At 35.6% G+C, this 20,027-nt stretch overlaps 1 protein-coding gene across 3 annotated transcripts; it reads left to right on the top strand.

Annotated features, from left to right (window-relative positions):
- Positions 1-361: 361 nt before the first annotated feature.
- On the top strand, positions 362-19,471 carry LOC306849932 (transcriptional-regulating factor 1-like). Of its 3 annotated transcripts, none has more exons than XM_079385316.1 (15): positions 362-602; positions 8,428-9,800; positions 9,880-9,926; positions 10,945-11,092; positions 11,200-11,379; positions 12,862-13,105; positions 13,276-13,330; positions 13,894-14,033; positions 14,529-14,632; positions 14,712-14,787; positions 15,370-15,458; positions 16,433-16,546; positions 16,837-16,959; positions 18,511-18,692; positions 18,786-19,471. In XM_079385316.1, exons 2-15 carry the CDS (start codon positions 8,592-8,594, stop codon positions 19,078-19,080), a joined length of 3,006 nt encoding a protein of 1,001 aa, XP_079241442.1. In that variant the 5' UTR covers positions 362-602; positions 8,428-8,591; the 3' UTR covers positions 19,081-19,471. The 3 variants fall into 3 exon arrangements, with proteins under 3 accessions (XP_079241442.1, XP_079241444.1, XP_079241443.1); XM_079385318.1 differs by having other exon boundaries at positions 18,514-18,692; positions 18,786-19,465; XM_079385317.1 differs by lacking the exon at positions 362-602 and adding an exon at positions 3,423-3,671.
- Positions 19,472-20,027: the final 556 nt, after the last annotated feature.

Below are 20,027 nucleotides of genomic sequence, written 5' to 3'. Positions count from 1 at the left end.
TGAAATCCTAAATTTTCATGAATGATTGAGTTACATATTAGAGAGAAATATGTTTTAAAATTCTGTCACCTTATATTTTATAATATAATATAATATAATATAATAGTTTATTGTTTTGTATGAGAACTAAATGAAATATGCAAACGGAGGTAATGAATATAATGAGCATAATAATAATATATTTTATTATATGGATTTCCTCTGTTATTATTATTATTTTGCAGAAAAGGGAAATAACAACAACACTTATTTTTCATGAAGCAAAAACAAACAAATAAACTCTTATGTTAAAGTTTGGTGGTTTTAATTAGAAAAAGTGTCAATGTGTCATAGTGAAACTGTGTTTAGAGGATGTTGATACGGAAGTGTGTTTTACAGCAGAGGGCACTGCTGACGTTCACTGCAGATCTCTTCACCGAATTACAGCTTTATATGTGGATTTTAGCTCTTTGAAACTGAGCTGCTATTTGGAAACAAAAGTTTTTAGAGCTGATGGCAGTGTGTGTGTGTGTGTGTCATGTGATCATTGGATCCTTCACCTGAAAGATGAAGCATGATCTTTATTCAGAGCTACATCATGTCTCCTTTCACTTTCTAAAATGGTAAGTACTTTTCATTTCTACAGCAGTAAACCTCAAACACTATATTTAATGATGCTCAAAAACTGAAGCAGATTAGTATATTGATTTAAGTCTCCTTTAGGCTCATTAAAATATAATTTTATGTTCTGAAATAATTCTGCAAATTCTATTCCTTCCTGTAATTTTATATTATTACTTGACTATTTCCTATATTTAAACTTCTAATTTGCACTAAACTGCAGTAGTTTGTGTATTTAACTGCAGATGGAAACAGAAGTTTTCAGTTAACAGGTGCCACTTTATGATCAGATAAAATGTTGATGCTGAAAACCCCACTGCAAGTAAAAAAGTGTTGAAGACAAATGTTTTAATTAATGAGGCCTAGTTGTGGAATCTTATAAGAAGTTTAAAAAGTTTGGTGCTGCACGATAAATAGATTATTAATTCAAATCTAATTGAAAACCTTGGAGGACATGACGAGACAGAAAATAGCTGAGAACTAATGACACTTGTAGCTAATTGTGAATTGAAGAGAGACCTTGTTTGCATGCACATAATTTGCACATTACTGCAAACAGGTTGCTTATAAAATCATATTATGACCTAATTCTGATTAATATTGGAAAACTCTCATGCATGCTAACACAGTCAGGGCCTGTTTAATTAATTCCAATTTTATTTACAACACAAATGTTTCTCGACCATATATAAATAAGACCGTGCGTGCAAGATTCCTGTGACATCATTTTTGCGATCAGTTACAGACGGATGTGGTGGGTATTTATCTAAAGATTTTATACTTATGCATTGTATATTTTTAACCTAGTGGTTTGATATGGAGATTAGCAAGACGGCAAGTCTACTGTTCTCTGGACATCCACCAGTCTTCAAGGAAGCACAAACATAAGAAAAAACTAATATAAACTTTATATTCAGTTATACATACATGATTTATTCACATTTAAAGCACACAGAATTATTTCAATTAAATTAAAAGAATAGTTTATCCAACAATGAAAATTTGCTGACAATTTACTGCCATTCAAGAGTTTGCTGCTTCATCCAATTTGGAAATATGTAGCATTCCATCACTTGCTCACCAATGGATCCTGCCGTGAATGGGTGCCGTCAGAATGAGAGTCCAAACATCACAATAATCCACACCACTCCAGTCCATCAGTTAATATTGTGAAGTGAAAAGGTGTGCGCTTGTAAGAAACAAATCCATCAAGATGTTTTAACTACTGTATAAACCATCGCTTCTAGCCAAAATGCATTATAACACTTCTTCCAGTTCATCCCTGTTGTCCACTCGCATCAAAATTCACCCACATATTTGTTTAGAACAGGGCTCTCCTGATTCAGACAAGATGACTATTTCACTGGAGAAAGAAATATTATGGATAGAGGGCTCACATTTTAGATGGAAGCAAGGGTTAAAATTAAAAACGTCTTGATGGATTTCTTTCTTACAACCATGCAGCTTTTCACTTCACAAGATGTTATTTGATGGACTGGAGTGGTGTGGAATACTTGTGGATTATTGTGATGTTTTTAATCAGCTGTTTGGACCAGGGACGGATTAACGCACCGGCCTACCGGGCACGTGCCCAGGGCACTGGACCAGAGGGGGGCCCAGCCGAAATACTGCTACTCCCTGACCGCGATCATTCAGTGTGGCACATCATCAGCTGCTAAATTGTTCGCTCATCTTCGCTGACTGGCACGGAGCCAGAGACAGCCGCGTTTTTCTACAGCATTATGCATTATAACCAATCATACATGATTCTGTTGAGTTTATGAGTATAATAGCCAATAAGAGGCGTCCAGATGAGTCATCGCTGAAACAGCTGTTTTGTTCAGTGCGCGCTCCCTGAATTAATTCTGCTCTCTGCCGATTTCTCTCATCAGAAACAACAAAGTGCAGAAGTGTCTACGATGTAAGCAAGATATTAATTTCACAATGTAAGCAACTTCAGTGATTAATGGGAGTTTTTGAGTATGCTTTAATTCTGTCAATGATAATGTTCTTTGATAATGTAAATGGAGTGTCTATTTACACTTAGTGTAGATAAAATCCATTACTATTTGAATTTAAGAAAAAATTAGTGCAATTTCAACTGAGGGGGGGGGGGGGGGGGGGGGCTTTAATCAGTCCGTGCCCAGGGCACTGGTGAGTCATAATCCGTCCCTGGTTTGGACTCTCATTCTGACGGCACCCATTCACTGCAGAGGATCCATTGGTGATCAAGTAATGGAATGCTAAATTTCTCTAAATCTGTTGCCATGAAGAAACTCATCTACATCTTGGATAGCCTGAGGGTGAGTTCATTTCAGCAAATCTTCATTTTTGGGTGAGCTATTCCTTTAAAAGAGACTATGACTTCATGTCATGCTATTATTCACTATATGAAACTGTTGATGGCAGCAAATCTCTGCCAGTATGCGTTCACCACAGCACACATTCACAGAAACGGTGACCTTTCTCAACATGTGTGAATGAAGAATTGTGGCCAAGCTGACAATACGTGCTAAAACAAGAATAAGGCAACCATAATGTATATTTACATTTGATTGGATTGAAAGACGTACATTGCAGTATACCACGTACAACAACACTGTCGTTATGGACTGTCATTCCATCTGACTGTACTAATGTAGATTTCTATGCAAAATTTTACACTGAAAAACTCTTTATATCCTCCTTCAGTTTACAGCTAACAAATGTATGAGACAAAAAAATATCAGGTTAAGAAAATAGCTTGTGGTTAAACTCCGGAAGTCTCTCGGCTTAAAGAGAAAAATGACATTTCCTGAACTTCCTTGAACCCTCTCAGGCCTTCAGACACTTGCTGTAGCTATAAGAGGACACAGGCATAATTCCTTAGTCAGCAGTATGAACTGAATTTACTTCCTACTTCTGATGTGCCTTTGAGTTATTGCTTTTTATCTGCGGTGCAGTTTGACTCGTCTATGTTTGTTATGATATCCAGAGCGTCTTACATGTATTCTGTGCATCTTGATGGGTCAGTTTGAGAGGGCGACCTTTTAAAAAAAAAAGTGCATTACGGACATAAAGAAATTAATGAGGTAAGCATTACTATTTGTCATTATCACACTCTCAATCACAAAAATGCATGCAGCATGTGCATCTTCTAAAGATGTCAAGACTAATTTATATACAGACAGCAAATTGAATAAAACGTCATACTGTCAGTCTATATGGTGTTGCATGCATTGACCTCAGTGGGGTTGCGGATTGATGTTGCAAGCTTTGATTGCGTTATACGTACAGATATGGTTTAAAGAACTCAACCATTGCACAGACTGACATGGTAATGAGTCTCTGTTGAGCCATATATGCAAGCTGCAGTTTCTAAAAATGGTTGTAACTGAAAACACATCACATGAGTTTTTAATAGCCGACTATACTGTTATGAACACTAGGTAAGCTGGGTTTACCTCAAGAGTGGATAAAGTTCAGATAGCTCGTAAATGAAACCGTTGAGACGTAACTCAACATATTGCTCAACTAATGCTGAAATGAACAAATACCAGTCATACATGTCATAAAGAGATATTATTTTTGTCATCTCATTTGTGCCTGGGCGCGCACAGGAATTGACGCAATTTAAATTTCATGCAAAGATTTCTTATATGAAAATGGCTAATTAAAAACGTTGTTCAATTCATAAGTATTTGATTCTATTAATAATAATGCAGATTTCAGGATAAATGTGAAAAGTCACCCATAATTTTATGCGTAGAAAAAGGCAATAACAAATGTCCCTTTTGAACTGTAACAATAATTTGATACTGCTGTAGAATTTTCTTCATCACGATAAATTCCAACATTCCAAAACAACAATTTGACAGAGAACAAATTCCAACTGGACTCAAAACCAAAGACTAACTACTTTAACTGTGCCACAGTAAACATGAGATGCTGCTCCAGCCTCCACTACTGAATCCAAAAGAACTTCATAATGGACACTATCATGCAATGAGGTTGAATGTGTTACACCAAGAAAAAAAGGGAGCAAAAAGCATAAATAAATAAAATGGAAAAACTAAAAATAAAATAAATACAAATATTAAATTAAATTTAAAAATAAATAACTTTCATTTGCAAGTGATTATCCTAGTTTTTAAGTCGCTTTGGACAAAAGCCTCTGCTAAATGAATAAATGCAAATGTAAATGTAATTGGCACTAACTAATAAAGGCTGATTAGCGAATCATTTAGAAAAAAATAAAAACAGATGAGGGTTGAGTTGATGTTGTGCCTCAGTAGTGTCATTTTTCGAGATGGAACAGATCTTTGTTTGTCGCTACATACGCGCATTGCTTTTAAGTTTATTTCTAAAGGTCTAACAGTCGCCTTGTTCCACTCACTGGTCAGAGTCTGACGGCTTCACACACTCACTAAACAGACTAAAGTGAAGATGGAAACTTTCAAAACCACAAAGCGCACTTGAGCCTTTGACACTGAGATGCTGAGTTAATCTGATTCAGAGAGGTGAACCAATGATCTGTCTGCAGACTTTTTTCAAACAACACACTCGCGAACAACACTTGGCCTTTCTAAAGCACACATGGGTAAAAGTACATGCATGTGTTTTCATATGCATTTTTGCATACTGTTTTGGAAAACAAACCTCAGATGGGTAATACTTTATAGCGGTGGAAAATGTTTTTGCACGTACATTTTTAAGGCATTTAAACACCAGAGTTTTGCTTTGAGATATATTAAATTCACCCGGCGATATATCTACATGAAAATGATTTTTAGGACAGCAGCATCTTTCAAAGAGCTTAGATACTGATCAAACTGCCATCCTATGTTCTAGGCAGACCATGTGACAGGAAGTGATAAGATGGTGTCTGAACTTCATATTCTAGATGTGAGAGGAAGCCTCAGACTGAGTCATGGTGTGAATTTACTGTATCTGCTGTGGGCGGAAAAATAAGATATTATTAGTTTGCTAAAGACAGATTAATTTCTGTATGAAAAATGAACAAATTCATCTTAGACACGATCTAGACTTTGACAAGTGTTTAAATTTTTTTTAATTGCAATTAACTGCACAATTTATTTTAAAGTGAACATAAAATATACATTTCTGCTTAAAAGTTTGGGGTTGGTAAGATTTTTACAATGATTTTGAAAGAAGTCTTTTGTGCTCACCAAGGATTTATTTGATCAAAAGTACAGTATAAAAGATATTTATTATTATTTTTTTTTTTGTATAACGCTTTTTTCTATACAAATCGTTGCAAAGCAGCTCTACAGAAATTTCATTTTCCACAATATATTTTTATATTGCAGAACCTTGATATGTTTAACTTGTGGCAAAATTTGGTAATTCTGTATGTTGTCTGAGCGTTGGCATCCTCTGAGGGGTTGGCATTATCTTTCCTCAGGTGTTCGGTCATCTCAGATCATTTAAGGGTTGGATCCAGACTGAAGCTTCTGTCATTCCTAGTTACCACGGGATGTTAATCCCGTGGCAGAAACAGAGAAACAAGTAGAGACATAATTAGCGTAGCTGCTGTTCCATCTAAGCAAAAATGATTTGTTCAACCCAAGCTAAAGAATAATAATGTACATTTGATCAGATATAACTGCAGTACAAGATTATAAGATGCATTATGTGAATGCTTGGCTAAAGAAATGTGTCTTTAATCTAGATTTAAACAGAGAGAGTGTATCTGAACCCCGAATGTTATCAGGAAGGCTATTCCAGAGTTTGGGAGCCAAATGTGAAAAAGCTCTACCTCCTTTAGTGGACTTTGCTATCCTAGGTACTACCAAAAGTCCAGAGTTTTGCGACCTTAGGGAGCGGGTTGGATTGTAGTGTGGTAGAAGACGAGTTAGGTACGCAGGAGCTAAACCATTTAGGGCCTTATAGGCAAGTAATAATATTTTGTAAATGATACGGAACTGAATAGGTAGCCAGTGCAGAGACTGTAAAATTGGAGTAATATGATCATATTTTCTTGACCTGGTAAGAACTCTAGCCACTGCATTTTGGACTATCTGTAGCTTGTTTATTGAAGATGCAGGACAACCAGCTAGCAGTGCATTACAATAGTCCAGTCTAGAGGTCATGAATGCATGAACTAGCTTTTCTGAATCAGAAACAGGTAGCATGTTTCGAAGCTTGGCAATGTTTCTAAGATGAAGAATGCTGTAACATGGGAAATATGATTTTCAAAGGACAAGTTGCTGTCTAATATAACACCCAGATTTTTGACTTTAGAGGACGTAACAGTGCATCCGTCTAGTTGCAAATTGTAATCCAAGAGATTCTGTGTACTGTTTTCTGGTCCAATAAGTAATATCTCTGTCTTATCTGAATTTAATAGGAGGAAATTATTGGTCATCCAATCTTTTACATTTTTTACACAATCTATTAGCTTAGATAGTTTAGAAGTTTCATCTGGTCTTGTTGAGATATATAGTTGAGTATCATCAGCATAACAATGAAAACTAATCCCGTATTTTCTAATAATATTACCAAGAGGCAGCATGTATATTGAAAATAGCAGAGGACCTAGGACAGATCCTTGTGGTACTCCATACTTTACTGGTGATAATTGTGATGACTCTCCATTTAAATGAACAAAGTGGTAGCGATCGGACAGGTAGGATCTAAACCATCTTAAAGCCTGCCCTTGAATACCAGTATAGTTTTGTAATCGGTCTATGAGTATGTCATGGTCTATAGTGTCGAACGCAGCACTAAGATCAAGTAATACTAGCAATGAGATGCAAGCTTGATCTGAAGCAAGAAGTAAGTCATTTGTAATTTTAACAAGTGCAGTTTCTGTACTATGGTGAGGCCTGAAACCTGACTGAAATTCTTCATAGAGATCATTTTTTGCAAGGAGCACAATTGAGCAGACAACTTTTTCTAAAATTTTAGACATAAACGGAAGATTTGAAATGGGTCTGTAATTTGCCAGTTCATTAGAATCTAGTTGTGGTTTCTTAATAAGAGGCGTAATAACCACCAGCTTGAATGGTTTTGGAACGTGACCTAAAGATAACGATGAGTTAATAATATTGAGAAGCTGTTCTCTTCTGCTACAGGTAACAACTCTTTCAGTAGTTTAGTGGGTACAGGATCTAATAAACACGTTGTTGGTTTAGATGCACTGATAAGTTTATTTAGCTCTTCCTGTCCTATAGTTGTAAAGCACTGCAGTTTTTCTTTGGGTGCGATGAATGAAGCTGAAATACTAGATGCAGTAGAATCCACATTTGTTATTGTATTTCTGATGTTATCTATTTTGTCACCTTGTGAAATACTATTGAAATTCAAAATAACTGTTTTCTATTGTAATATACTGTAAAATGTAATTTATTCCTGTGATGCAAAGCTGAATTTTCAGCAGCATTACTTCAGTTTTCTGTGTCACATGATCCTTCAGACATCATTCTAATATGCTGATTTGCTGCTCAGAAACATTTCTGATTATTATCAGTTTTAAAAACAGTTATTTGTATGATCAATGATTAAAATAGTCATGCTTTTTTACGATAATATTTTTTTAGAACGAATAGAAAGATCAAAAGAAGCATTTCTTTGAAATATAAATCTTTTTTAACATTATAAATGTATTGGCTGTCACCTTTGATCAATTTAATTTTGGGTACCCTTGCTGGATAAACCTATTAATATCTTACCAACCTCAAACTTTTGAATGGCAGCATACATCTTAACACAGGTTTCTAGTCTTATTGTGCACATTTAAATGGTGCAGGTTATTCCTAAAAGACAAAAATGATTGTCTTTGTAAATTTTCAACAAAGTATAACAACTTGCTCTCTCATTTTACAGGAAAAACCTATTCTTGAAATCAGCCGAACAATTTGAGAGACTAAACAACGAATGACGGAAAAAGCATTAAACTCTTTTATAGTGACTTTCAAACCAGTATGTAATCACGTGCCCTCAAGCCATTAGTTTAACAATACAGAAGTGGCATTTTAATAGTTCTGAAGATGACAGAAAACCTGTATGAGACGAATCAGTTCACAAACCACACCAACGGGACCTATTTGTTCCAGCACAGCCCAAGTACACTGGGTGCACCTCACTATGGTGTACCAAACATAAACTCGATCCAATCATCGCCAATGTCTCCTCAACTCAATCACGAGCAGCTAACATCTCCTGGCACTCCAGGACATGAACTTTCTCCAATGCTTGAGATGCCAAACAGTGGCGGGACTTGGGAATATAATCAGTTTGGAAGGACATCATCATGGGGATCTCCTCTTCACGAAGAACTACCCGAGACGTCTCGAATATATCCGTTTAACATCACGTGTCAGAGCAACTCATCGATGACCTGCAAAGACAACGGTGTTTCTCATCCTCAAAGGCTGGACTCGTTCTCAAAGGCCTTCCCTACAAAAAACATTGAACTTCTCTTTGGCGATAGCAATGAGACAAATGATAAGCACCCAGAAAATCACATTTCAGGGGTTTTGCACATGCCTCAAAGTCTCCCAGAAGGATCAGACAGGCAAACTTTGGAGTCTCCAGTTTTTAACCCAATGGTCATTCAAGGTCAATGCGATCAGACTGGCTTCCATCCATCAGAAAGCCAAAACTCAATGCACGGCCTTTACCAAAACCATCAACAGTTTCACTATGGATACCAGCAACACAAACAAAAATTAAACAACATGGAGCAGGTAAACAGGAGTCTCCAAAAACCACAGAGCTCTTGGCATGGCTATCAAAGCCACCCAATGCCATATCCGATGGCCTTGAATCAACAACAAAGAGGTATTTATGCACACAAAACGCATCTGGACTCTCATGAACCTGCTCAATCACCAACCTATGAACACCGTCAAGACTTCAAAGTCCCAGAGCAGCAGATCTTCCATTACCAAGACCAACAACATCTTCGTTTGCTTTCCCAACCCGGCAATCCTTACCTCGCGCAAGATCACGTGCAATCGATCCCTGCAAAGCAAAACAACATGTTTAATGATGCTCGTCACTCGGCACCCAACACACCCTTGTTCACGAGTCCCAAAGAAGATCAATCTGGTTTCAACTTCCCTCACCGAAGTGAAGACCTCTGCAGTCCGCTCTACCAAAACAAGAGCCCAGGGGTCTGTAAAACTCTTCCACAGATGACTATGAGGGGAGATATTTTTCATAATCTCGCCGCACATGCTCCTCAGTGGTCACAGGTACTGTATTTTTTATTTTATTACTTCATTATAGACTCATTTGCATTTAAGTTAAAGGTTTCTCATGAATACCTTGCAGGCACTTTCACCAGATATTCAAGATGAGGCCATTTCACCTCATTTCAGGTTTGACTCCAACCCTACTTCTATCCATTTAGTCAAATCAAGCTTATTTGTATAGAGCGTCTTCTAAATACACATTTCAAAGCAGCTTTACAGAAAATCGTGATGTTAATGTTGATCATATCAGGACGTTAATGCCTTATCATCACATTTAGCAGGTTAGAGCTGGGTGATAATATAGTTTACATTTTGCAGCGATTACACAACGATTTTGCTATATACAATGTATAGCCCTATGTGACATATAAATACTCTACTTTATATAAAGAACTGGATATTAATATAGTTGCATTTTGTGACAAAAAGTTGTATATAATATATAAAGTAATGTAAAGGTTGGGTATACTTACACTTTACTTAAAGCCTTTATGTATAATGCATTATAAAGTGTTATTAATGTGCATTGGAATACATTACACATATCTTGTCGTAAATAATTATTACCGAATTTAAAATGCATAGTGTAACAATTGAATTGATAAGTGTTATAATGTGGAACTATGGTTACAATTATTCATGCGATCGTAGTGCATTATAATGTGCATTACAAGGCATAATTAATGCATTAAACTACTTTTATAATGCATTATATATAAAGGCTTTAAGTGTTACAATAATTGTGTAATTCATTGATGATTAATAATTCGTCATTGGTGATATTGAGAATTATGAAAGCTGAGGTCTTATTCAATTTTTATTGGATTTATAACAACTTGTTGAAGTGACAACCATAATTGCTATTTGGTCATGTGCAGCATTGGAGTATTGGAGTATGTTTAAGAAAATAAAAAAATGTTCTGCTTCAAAATTTCACTTGTGTTACTTGATGCCTTTTTTGGTCAAATTTACTAGCAGTGTCTGAGTGAAAACTGTTTCCACACCATTTTTTTTTTTTTTTTTTACATAATATCTCTAGTCCTCCAATATGCAAGCAAATGCAACTGTGGCAAAAAACGAAAAACTCAATGCTCCACTCATATTATTGATATATAATATAGTATGTGGATTTGGATTTCTGTAGAGCAGAACCTGGGTTGTCGAGAGAGGACGGATCTCATGCAAAGATGAGATGCACTGTTTGTCACAGGGAGTTCAAAAGTCTCCCGGCTCTGAACGGTCACATGCGCTCACATGGAGGTCTGCGGACACACCCCACATCCCTCAAAATGGTATGAACCAGATTTTGATCTTCAGGTCATTTTGATCTTCAGTGGCTTGTGAAAACTTGCATGCTGATTTGCCCCATTGCTTGGTGTTTCTTTCTTTGTTTTAACAGAGAGACGGGCACATTCATCTGTCTGAGGCTGCTCAAAGCAACCCCATCATCTTACCTGTGTCAATACCTGTCAAGGACTACCAGATCCCAACCAAGCTCACGCTCAGCCTTCTGTGCCAGCAGAAAGATGAGGAACAAAGCAGTTTAATTAAGTCTGGTGCACAGTCACCCCTCCCGTTGGTACGAAACCACCCTTCCTGTGTGGGTTTCTGGCATTCATAGTTATTTTTAAAAGCTGTTTTGAAAAATAAAAGATACGAGATCTGAAACATCACTTCAACATTCTAAGAATTTATAGACTGCCGATGCTCAAAATGTTTTTTAAATGTAAAACTTCATTCTTATGCTGAGTTTTTTAATAAAAATCACAAGGGACATGAATGCTGCAATATGTATGGATAAATAATTTACAATAAATACAGCAATATTCCATAAAAAAAAAAAAACAAGAGCTGTAAATTGATTTCATTGAGAAATGTAATGCAATGAGCCCTTTAATATATCCCACCCAACTCTGTTTTAATAGGAAATGCATATTAAAAGAAAGAAAAAAAGTGCTTTACAAATGAAATTACTAGGTATTTGACTACTGCCTCCGATTCGGGTAGTCAAATACTGAAAAATGGGAACACAAACACTGTCCAATTCCATCATACTATTTGTGATCTACACAGCAAAATTACATTTCTCTTCTAAACTTGATTTCTTTGCTTTCAGTTAATGTAAACCTCTAAAATGTGCAATACCAGATTGAATTAAGTCGGGCGAATGTGAACCAATCAAACATTTGATAATTGTTTTTGATGTTGGCTGAACTGAAACTGTATGTTTTGCATAGCATTTAATGGAGAGAGTAGAATGGGTTACACTTTATTTTAAGGTGTCCTTGTTACAATGTAATTATACATTTAAGTACTGAGTAATATGAATTAACTACATGTACTTACTATATGGTTCAGGTTAGGATTAGGGTTTGGCTTAGGGTTGCTTGCTTATATTTATGCATATATTATTGTTATTATAACAGTAGGTCCATGTAACGTGTAACAAGGACACCTTAAAATAAAGTGTTACTATAGAATGTTGAAATGAACTATTATTTTTAGTATTTTTGAACAAAATGACATCAGGAGGGTCTTGATAGTGTTTAAAGTTAAAATTAAATCATGTTGGGATTTAGAACCGTTTCAATTACAGTGGGTTACCATTTCAGTGAAGAATTGGAGCAGACTTCGCATTTAGCATGCTAAAATGTGCTATAGCTCGTTAACAATTTGCTTGCTAGCACTAGCGTGTAATTCAGTGATATGACTAAATATATATCAAATGAAATAACCTTTACTCTCATGGAACCACTTTGAATTTACTCAGTTTGGTCACTTCAAAACGATGATGTAGAAGTTATGAGAACAAATTATGTTTGTGTTTCTTAAAGGGATAGTTCACCCAAAAATGAAAATTGTGTCATCATTTACTCACCCTCCATAGCCAATTACTTTTTTTGACAATGTATTTTTTCCCATACTATTGAAGTCAATGGCTACCAGCAATTGTTTGGTTACCAACTTTCATTTTTGGGTGAACTATACCTTTAACTGATTAATGTAAATCTGACAGATTTTAATGTTAACCAAACCTCACCCCCCACATAACACATTCTAGATAAAGAGATCTGTCTCGGATGGAGAATGTGCACCAAAGCAGGTGAAAAAGAGGTACCGTCACTGTCTGGTCCCATTGATGATTCTTCCGCCCAGCGCCGGTCAGGAGTCCAGAGGCGCCGTGCTCTTCCGCAGTCAGCTCAGGACGGCGAGCAGCATGGGGGACGATGTGCCTTACACCCCTCTGCCCATGCTCAGCCCCGTACGCCCGGGATCAGGCCTCTTCAGCGCCATCAGTGGAAGAGGTAAGAGCAGCGGGGTCTGGTTAGTTAATGCAGTCAAAGTTATTGGTATGAGATGTAAACATTTTATGACAATAGCGATTAAACTTTTTACTGAATTATTTTAGATGCATTGTTACAGTAGCTCTATTTTTCTAATTATAATATGCATTATCCATGTTTATCTATAACAGGTGGTATGGATGACTGTGGTGAGACTGCAAGAGAGAAAGTGGTTAATGTAACACCGTAAGCATTTTAATGTTTTTATTAAAGGATTTGTGTGTAAATTCAATGTTACCAGCGAAACCAAATTAAACATCAGTGGTGGCCATGAAAAAAAGTTACCGGGTTGTGGTGTTGTTGTCTGTTACCAGGCCATCGCTATGAAGTTGGTATGGTGTTGATAGTGTAGGTAGTTGTTTATTGGCAATATATTGAAAAAAATATATGAGCTGGAATAAAAATTTATATTTCGATGCTTTTGTTCTCCCTAGAAAGTTTGCATTTGATTGAAAAATTTCTCACAATACTTTTACCAATGCATGCATTTTCCGTTTTCCCTCACATTTCATTTTTTAAAAGTGAGTTTATTCACTAAAGTAATATCACACTTCCTCTCAATAAAACCACATGATCTGAAGTTTCATTTTCACAAAAGTGTTTCGAAACATACACTCTTCACCTTTAAGCTACACCAGCAAAACAAGGTGTTACTGCACATCATTTTACGGTCAACTGCTTACTTGATTCAATAATGTTTGAAAATACAATAAATGAATAATCAATAACTGTATTTATGTTCTTTATAGTCGGATAAATGTTGGCGAGGAATTTCAAGCAAAGATCCCAGACATTAAGAGTCAAACCCTCACAGCGGAAGATACCCATAATGCTGTTCTTCTGTGGTCGACTACCCAAGACCTGGAAACCCCTGATAACCAGCAGAAAGGTAACTAAAATCACTTTCAACAAAAATCACATTGAGTTAAATGCAGCAACTAGGAGACATGCTGTGATTTTATAATGCAGAACGGGCATTTTTAGGCATGATGCAAAGCAAAACATTATAAAATCATTCTTCAGCCAAGTAATTACGTTCACTACACTAGAAAAAAATGATTTTCGAAAAATTATTCGAGTACGTTTTGCAAGAAAATGCTATTTGATTCTTTCTACTACAAAATGTTATGTTTTATTCAGACGTGTTATTCGCAGGTTCTCTTCTGAGTAAATTTCTTTTCAATTTCTGAGTCTAAATTGTTTCTACAACAGTTTTCAGTGCAGGCTAACAATGCCACACAAAATAGAAATTTGCCCCATTAATATGATATGCAAGTTTTTAGAGTCTAAAATATTCATTTTTAAATGGTTCATTTATTTTTGTGCACATTAAGGAAAAAGAAAGCACCAATATCTGATTACTGTTGATTTTGTCCCCTTTTAGTGGACAATCTTGAGAAAATGGCTTCCTCTAGTGTGCTACCAGGCGGCGGAGCAAACACAGAATATGTCCTGCACTGTCTTTTTGAGTGCAGAGGAGATATTATGGTTAGTATTTTGCATGTTATCGGTTTGTTGCACTAAAACTCGTTCTCTAAAAAGCCTTACAATAACTATCATGTTCCAGAAAACCCTTGAAAAGCTTCTCCTGCCAACGCCGCCGAGAAACACATCCAGCCCCAAAACAGACTATCATTACGCAGGTGCTTTATTTTTTTTTTACCCTCATAAATTACTATTTTTGTCCCTCTTTTTACTGTGGTATTCCTTCCTGAGGAAATACTGAATTATATATAGAAGACTACAAATTAAGTGCCAGATTTACTAACAGCTTGCACCAGCACAAACCCTCTTTTGGCATTAAACAACTATTTTCTAAAGACATGCAGTGAAAGATTAGTGCTAAAAAGATGTGGACACAGTCATTTTTGTGGCTGATCTTATCGTATATGCATTTGTAGGAGTTTCCATTTCAGATGCTAAATTCATGGGAGGAAAGTATCTAAATGAATCACACAATGTTTGCCCCAGTCAATTTACTGGTATTTGCGCTATTGCTTCACGCCCCCCAAAAAAGCATGTCTTAAACCAGACACTAATTTGAGCTGTTCTTGATAGATTGCATTGGTCATTACAGAAAAGATCTGTGTCTTGTCTGTGTTCTTTAATCTGTGTTTCCACTCCTACCAGTGCTTTTATATGTTTGCGCTCTCGTGCTATAATTTGACACGTTTAGTAAATCTGGCCCTAAATGCTTGAGCTTTTCTCCTCTTCTCATCAACTAGGATCAGACAGATGGACGCTACAGGAAAAACGCCAGCTGAACAAAGCTCTCTTAAGTCATCACAAAGATTTCTATCTTGTCCAGAAAATGGTATTTGTGGTCAATTAATATTAAAAGGTTTGTGCAGGTTTTATGAAGGTATGAAAAAAAATTAAGGAATAAATTGAATGGAACATAATGCACCAATACTATATATGCTCTAAATGTAAATGTCTCGTATTAGAAACACTTCAAAATAGATCTCCATTACTTTTAATTCATTTTACAGAAATACAGTACCACTTTATTTTAAGGTGTCCTAGTTACACGTTACATGTACTTACTATTATAGTAACAATTAATTATGCATAATTACATGCATGTAACCCTAATCCTAACCTTAACCATATAGTAAGTACATGTAGTTAATTAATATTACTCAGTACTTAAATGTATAATTACACTGTAACAAGGACACCTTAAAATAAAGTGTAACCAGAAATACCTTAAATCTTGAATAGTTCTGCTAATCCACTGGAATATGGAAATAGCTTTTACCGATCACAGAGCAAAAAAAGTATTTTTATCTTGTTTTCCAGTGCAAAAGATTCTTAAATCAAGATACATTTACACGTCAAATACTCATCAAAATAGAGTGAGTTGATGATTAAAATAACAAAAATCTGCCAATGGGCTCAGAAACATCAGCTTAATTCAAAAGGGAAACATTTTCATACCCTACTGACAGATATTTGTTATTTTTTAAGCATAAATTCACTTACATTTCTAACATTGCATCTCAAGTAAATGTTTGTAGATTTAAGGATGTTTAGATATTTGTTTAGGAAAACAAAACAATATTGAGGAAGATATTTATTTTTTGCCGTTGCATTTGGGTGACGATGTTCTGCTCTGAATTATGTTTTATATTTAAAGGCCTTAATTTGAGCAAGGACGAATTAAGACTTTTCAAGACCTGCAGAAACCCTGTATTAATTTAATATTTTGTTCTCCATTGATACTTTAGCAATAATTTGTGACCCTGTGGTGTAGTGACTGTGAGAATGTGTTATTTTATTATTTAGGTCAAGACAAAGTCAGTGTCTCAGTGTGTTGAATACTATTACACATGGAAAAAGCGTTTGCGCTTGGGTAAGAGAGTCAGTACGGCTCTGTCTACACCTGTTCAAGACCAGCGGGTGAGTTACAGCACAGTTTTACTGGTCATACTCATCAGAATCTCATATCACCACTTTCTCCTGACAGTATTGGAACAAATAAGACACTCCATTGCATTAGAAAAGAAAATATTATTTAAAAAAAAGAGTGCAAATGACACTCGCTTTTATAAGTTATCTAATTGAATTACATTCAGGCATTTTTTGTTGTGATTTAGATGTGCACATACTTTCCGTGGTCACACTTATTACATTATATTGTGATTTTCAAATATTTTTTTCATGCATAACCTATATATTTCATGAATTAGGGAGACTGGCTGATAAACACCACTTCAGAATCAAATAAAGAAGCCAACAGCAAAACCAGGGAGCCTGAAATATCAGAAAACTCCAGTGCCGTGTTTGTCTGTGGAGTGTCAAACTCTCACTCTGTGAGTATGTGAGCCGGTGTATATACTGAAACCTCTAGGTGCTTTCTTCACTTCCTGTCATTTACTAGTAGGCTCACACCTTTTCTCTCAAATATGCTGTATACAGCCTCTGCATTCTCTCAAATGTGTACTGTGTATTAATCTAGATAATGTGATTATGTAGAAATATGTATACAGTAGCCTAATAATGTCTTCATTATTAGAAACACATTACAAAAGCCAATATGACATGTTTCTAATAATGGAGAAGACACTATGCTAACTATGTACAATAGTTTAGGATTCAAACTCTTAAACAAAACAACAACTAAAAAACAAATCTCCCTACATAAGATGATTTGACAATAATAATCCAAAATGACATCCTATCATTATTTATTATAATTTACTCACCTTCAAGCTGTTCCAAATCCGTATGCTGTTCTGTGGAGCACAAAAGAATAAACTTTAAAGATTTTGTCACACAGATCTGAAAAATAAGTGTGCATACTGGTACTAGATGTGCACTTGTAGTGTACTTTAAATTTTCGAAATATATTGATTTTAACCAAAAACAACCTGTACTTGCAGATGATATAAATTAAATAAAAGACCACTTAAGTGTACTTTAAGAAACACTTTCATAACTATGCTTCTTAACACACTTAAGTACACTTTAAGAAGTGCACTTTCATAACTATGCTTCTTAACACACTTAAGTACACTTTAAGAAGTGCACTTTCATAACTATGCTTCTTAACACACTTAAGTACACTTTAAGAAGTGCACTTTCATAACTATGCTTCTTAACACACTTAAGTACACTTTAAGAAGTGCACTTTATAATAATGTCAAATTAAATGTTAAATTTAAAGTACATTCCAAATTATGTTCTAATAATCTATTGTCACTTGAACTTGAACTTAAACTTTAGTGTGTTAAGTTAATACATTTTAATTGCAACTTGAAATTAAAGTATATTTTAATTTACCATAAACGCTTGTCAGTAACCATATATTAAAGACTAACGAATTAGTTAAAAAAATTACAAACAAAGATGTACTTAAGTTCTACTTAAGTGTGTCAAAAAACACTTAAACTTACTGCATTTAAAATCGATTAAAACTGTACTAAATTTTGATTTATTGCAAAAAACATGCCGTTAGGTGTCTGAACATTACATTCTGTTAACAATCAAATGTAGCCTTTTAAAAAATATTATTTCCATAAGTACTCATTTGGAAGGTGTTCTAAAGTGTACTTTTCCATATAACGACTTCAGTTAATCTCCAAAAACATTAAAAACAATAACATGTTAAAAGCACCAGTTCCAACAGATAATCGTCCAGGTTCAATTCATTAAAATGACAATTTTAGTCTGTAACTCAGACCAAGCTATCATATGACATTGGAAGACTTGGCATATAGTGCGTGAGTTGCATGGATGTTAAGATTTATGGTGTTTCCTTGGCCATTTTGCAAATTATTAACTGCGGTCTTATGGAAAAATGGATTTGGAAGAAGTAACTACAGACCATTTGTTTTTGGGTAAAATGACTATGTTTCTCACAGCAGATGAATGAAGAAACGTGGACCCAGACCAATCTCCGGCTGCTCTGTAGCTCTCCGGCTGAAAACAGAGCGTCCACGCTGACCCTACCTTTGGGTTCGGCTTCTGTGAGAAGTTCTCCTTCCAGCACCACCAGTGGAGATACTGATTCAGCTGTCGTCTTTCCTTGCAACGAGTGCGGAAAGTAAGCCACATCCTGGGTCAAACACAGAAACATCTTAATACAGTTATGAATCACAGTGGTTGCAGTCTGATTCACGATTGTCTCATTTCATAGGGTGTTTTTGAAGGTGAAAAGTCGAAATGCCCACATGAAGACACACCGGCAGCAGGAGGACACACAGTTGTGGCACTTCCCCAGGGTTCCTGAGCAAGATCGCGTGATGGTGACACCTGAATGTCCTGTTACACCACTAAAACCACACATAAGCCTTCATTCTTTAACATGTGACAGAACTGAGGAGGTGAAAGCATCCATAAATGACATGTGCAGTGACTCAATGCTGGAAATCGATTTTCCTCTGAAGACACTTCCTGTCCTGCAGAGTCCACTGGACTATATTCCAAGTTAGAAGACGAATAAGTACATTCTTTGTAGATTATAATTGACTCCTTTATGTAAATGGCACAGATTTATGTATATTAAAACTAAGGCCAATGCAAAAAGTATGTATAAAAAGTATGTAATGTTCTTTGTTTTATCTGCATCTGATATCCTGCTGTGTCATGTATCATATTTCTTTTGTAATAAACCACCTGGTTTATCAGTGATTATCAAACACTCACATTCACGACAGATTAAATTCACAATGCAGTCAACTTTACAAAACCACTTTTCATTAGTGGTGTGACTCTACCCAGCTAACCACATGTTCTGAATGTTATAAAATGTTACTTCTTAATGTTCATTAAATGTTCAAAAATGTGTGATTAAAAATGTGTTTTCATGGTTATGAGAATGTTAAAGGGACAGTTCACATCATTTACTCACCCTCATCTTGTTCCACACTTATATGAATTACTGTTTTTTTTCTGTTGAAGACAAAAGAAGATACTTTAAAGAATGTTGGTAACCAAACAGTTGCTGGTAGCCATTAAATTCCATAGTATTTTCCATACTAAGGAAAGTAAATGGCTACAAGTAAACATTATGGAAATGTTACTTTTGAATGTTCTAAAACAAGTAGTAACATTAAAAAAAGGTCTTAGGTAAAAACATTCATGAATGATGAATAATGTTTCTGAGCAAATGTTTTTACAATATTAGGTGCATCCCAATTTGTGTACTTGTGCACTATTCTATGCCATTTGGTAGTTTAAAAGCCCCTGGGGTCTGAGGGTGTTTTGGGGGCCTGGAGAAGTTTCGACATGCCCTGACATTTGTGCTTTTTTCAGTTGCTTATAAAAATATAAATAAAGTCTAATAACACTGTAAACAGCACAAACTGGGCTACAATAATATGTTAGCAGCATTTATGTACATGATTGTGTTTGAGAAAGCAACGTTTATGCGTGGTTA

The sequence above is a fragment of the Barbus barbus genome, assembly GCF_936440315.1.
Source record: "Barbus barbus genome assembly, chromosome: 30".
NCBI classification, from domain to species: Eukaryota; Metazoa; Chordata; class Actinopteri; order Cypriniformes; family Cyprinidae; genus Barbus; species Barbus barbus.
The sequence above is the reverse complement of the archived record's forward strand: the minus strand, read 5'-3'. Positions and strand labels throughout refer to the sequence as shown.

Excerpts from the sequence above, each read along its gene's own strand:
- LOC306849932 (XM_079385316.1), top strand. The coding sequence starts at position 8,592 with ATGACAGAAAACCTGTATGAGACGAATCAGTTCACAAACCACACCAAC. Across the intron at positions 9,927-10,944 it reads GCCATTTCACCTCATTTCAG|AGCAGAACCTGGGTTGTCGA; the intron begins GTTTGACTCCAA and ends GGATTTCTGTAG. Across the intron at positions 14,633-14,711 it reads AGTGCAGAGGAGATATTATG|AAAACCCTTGAAAAGCTTCT; the intron begins GTTAGTATTTTG and ends ATCATGTTCCAG.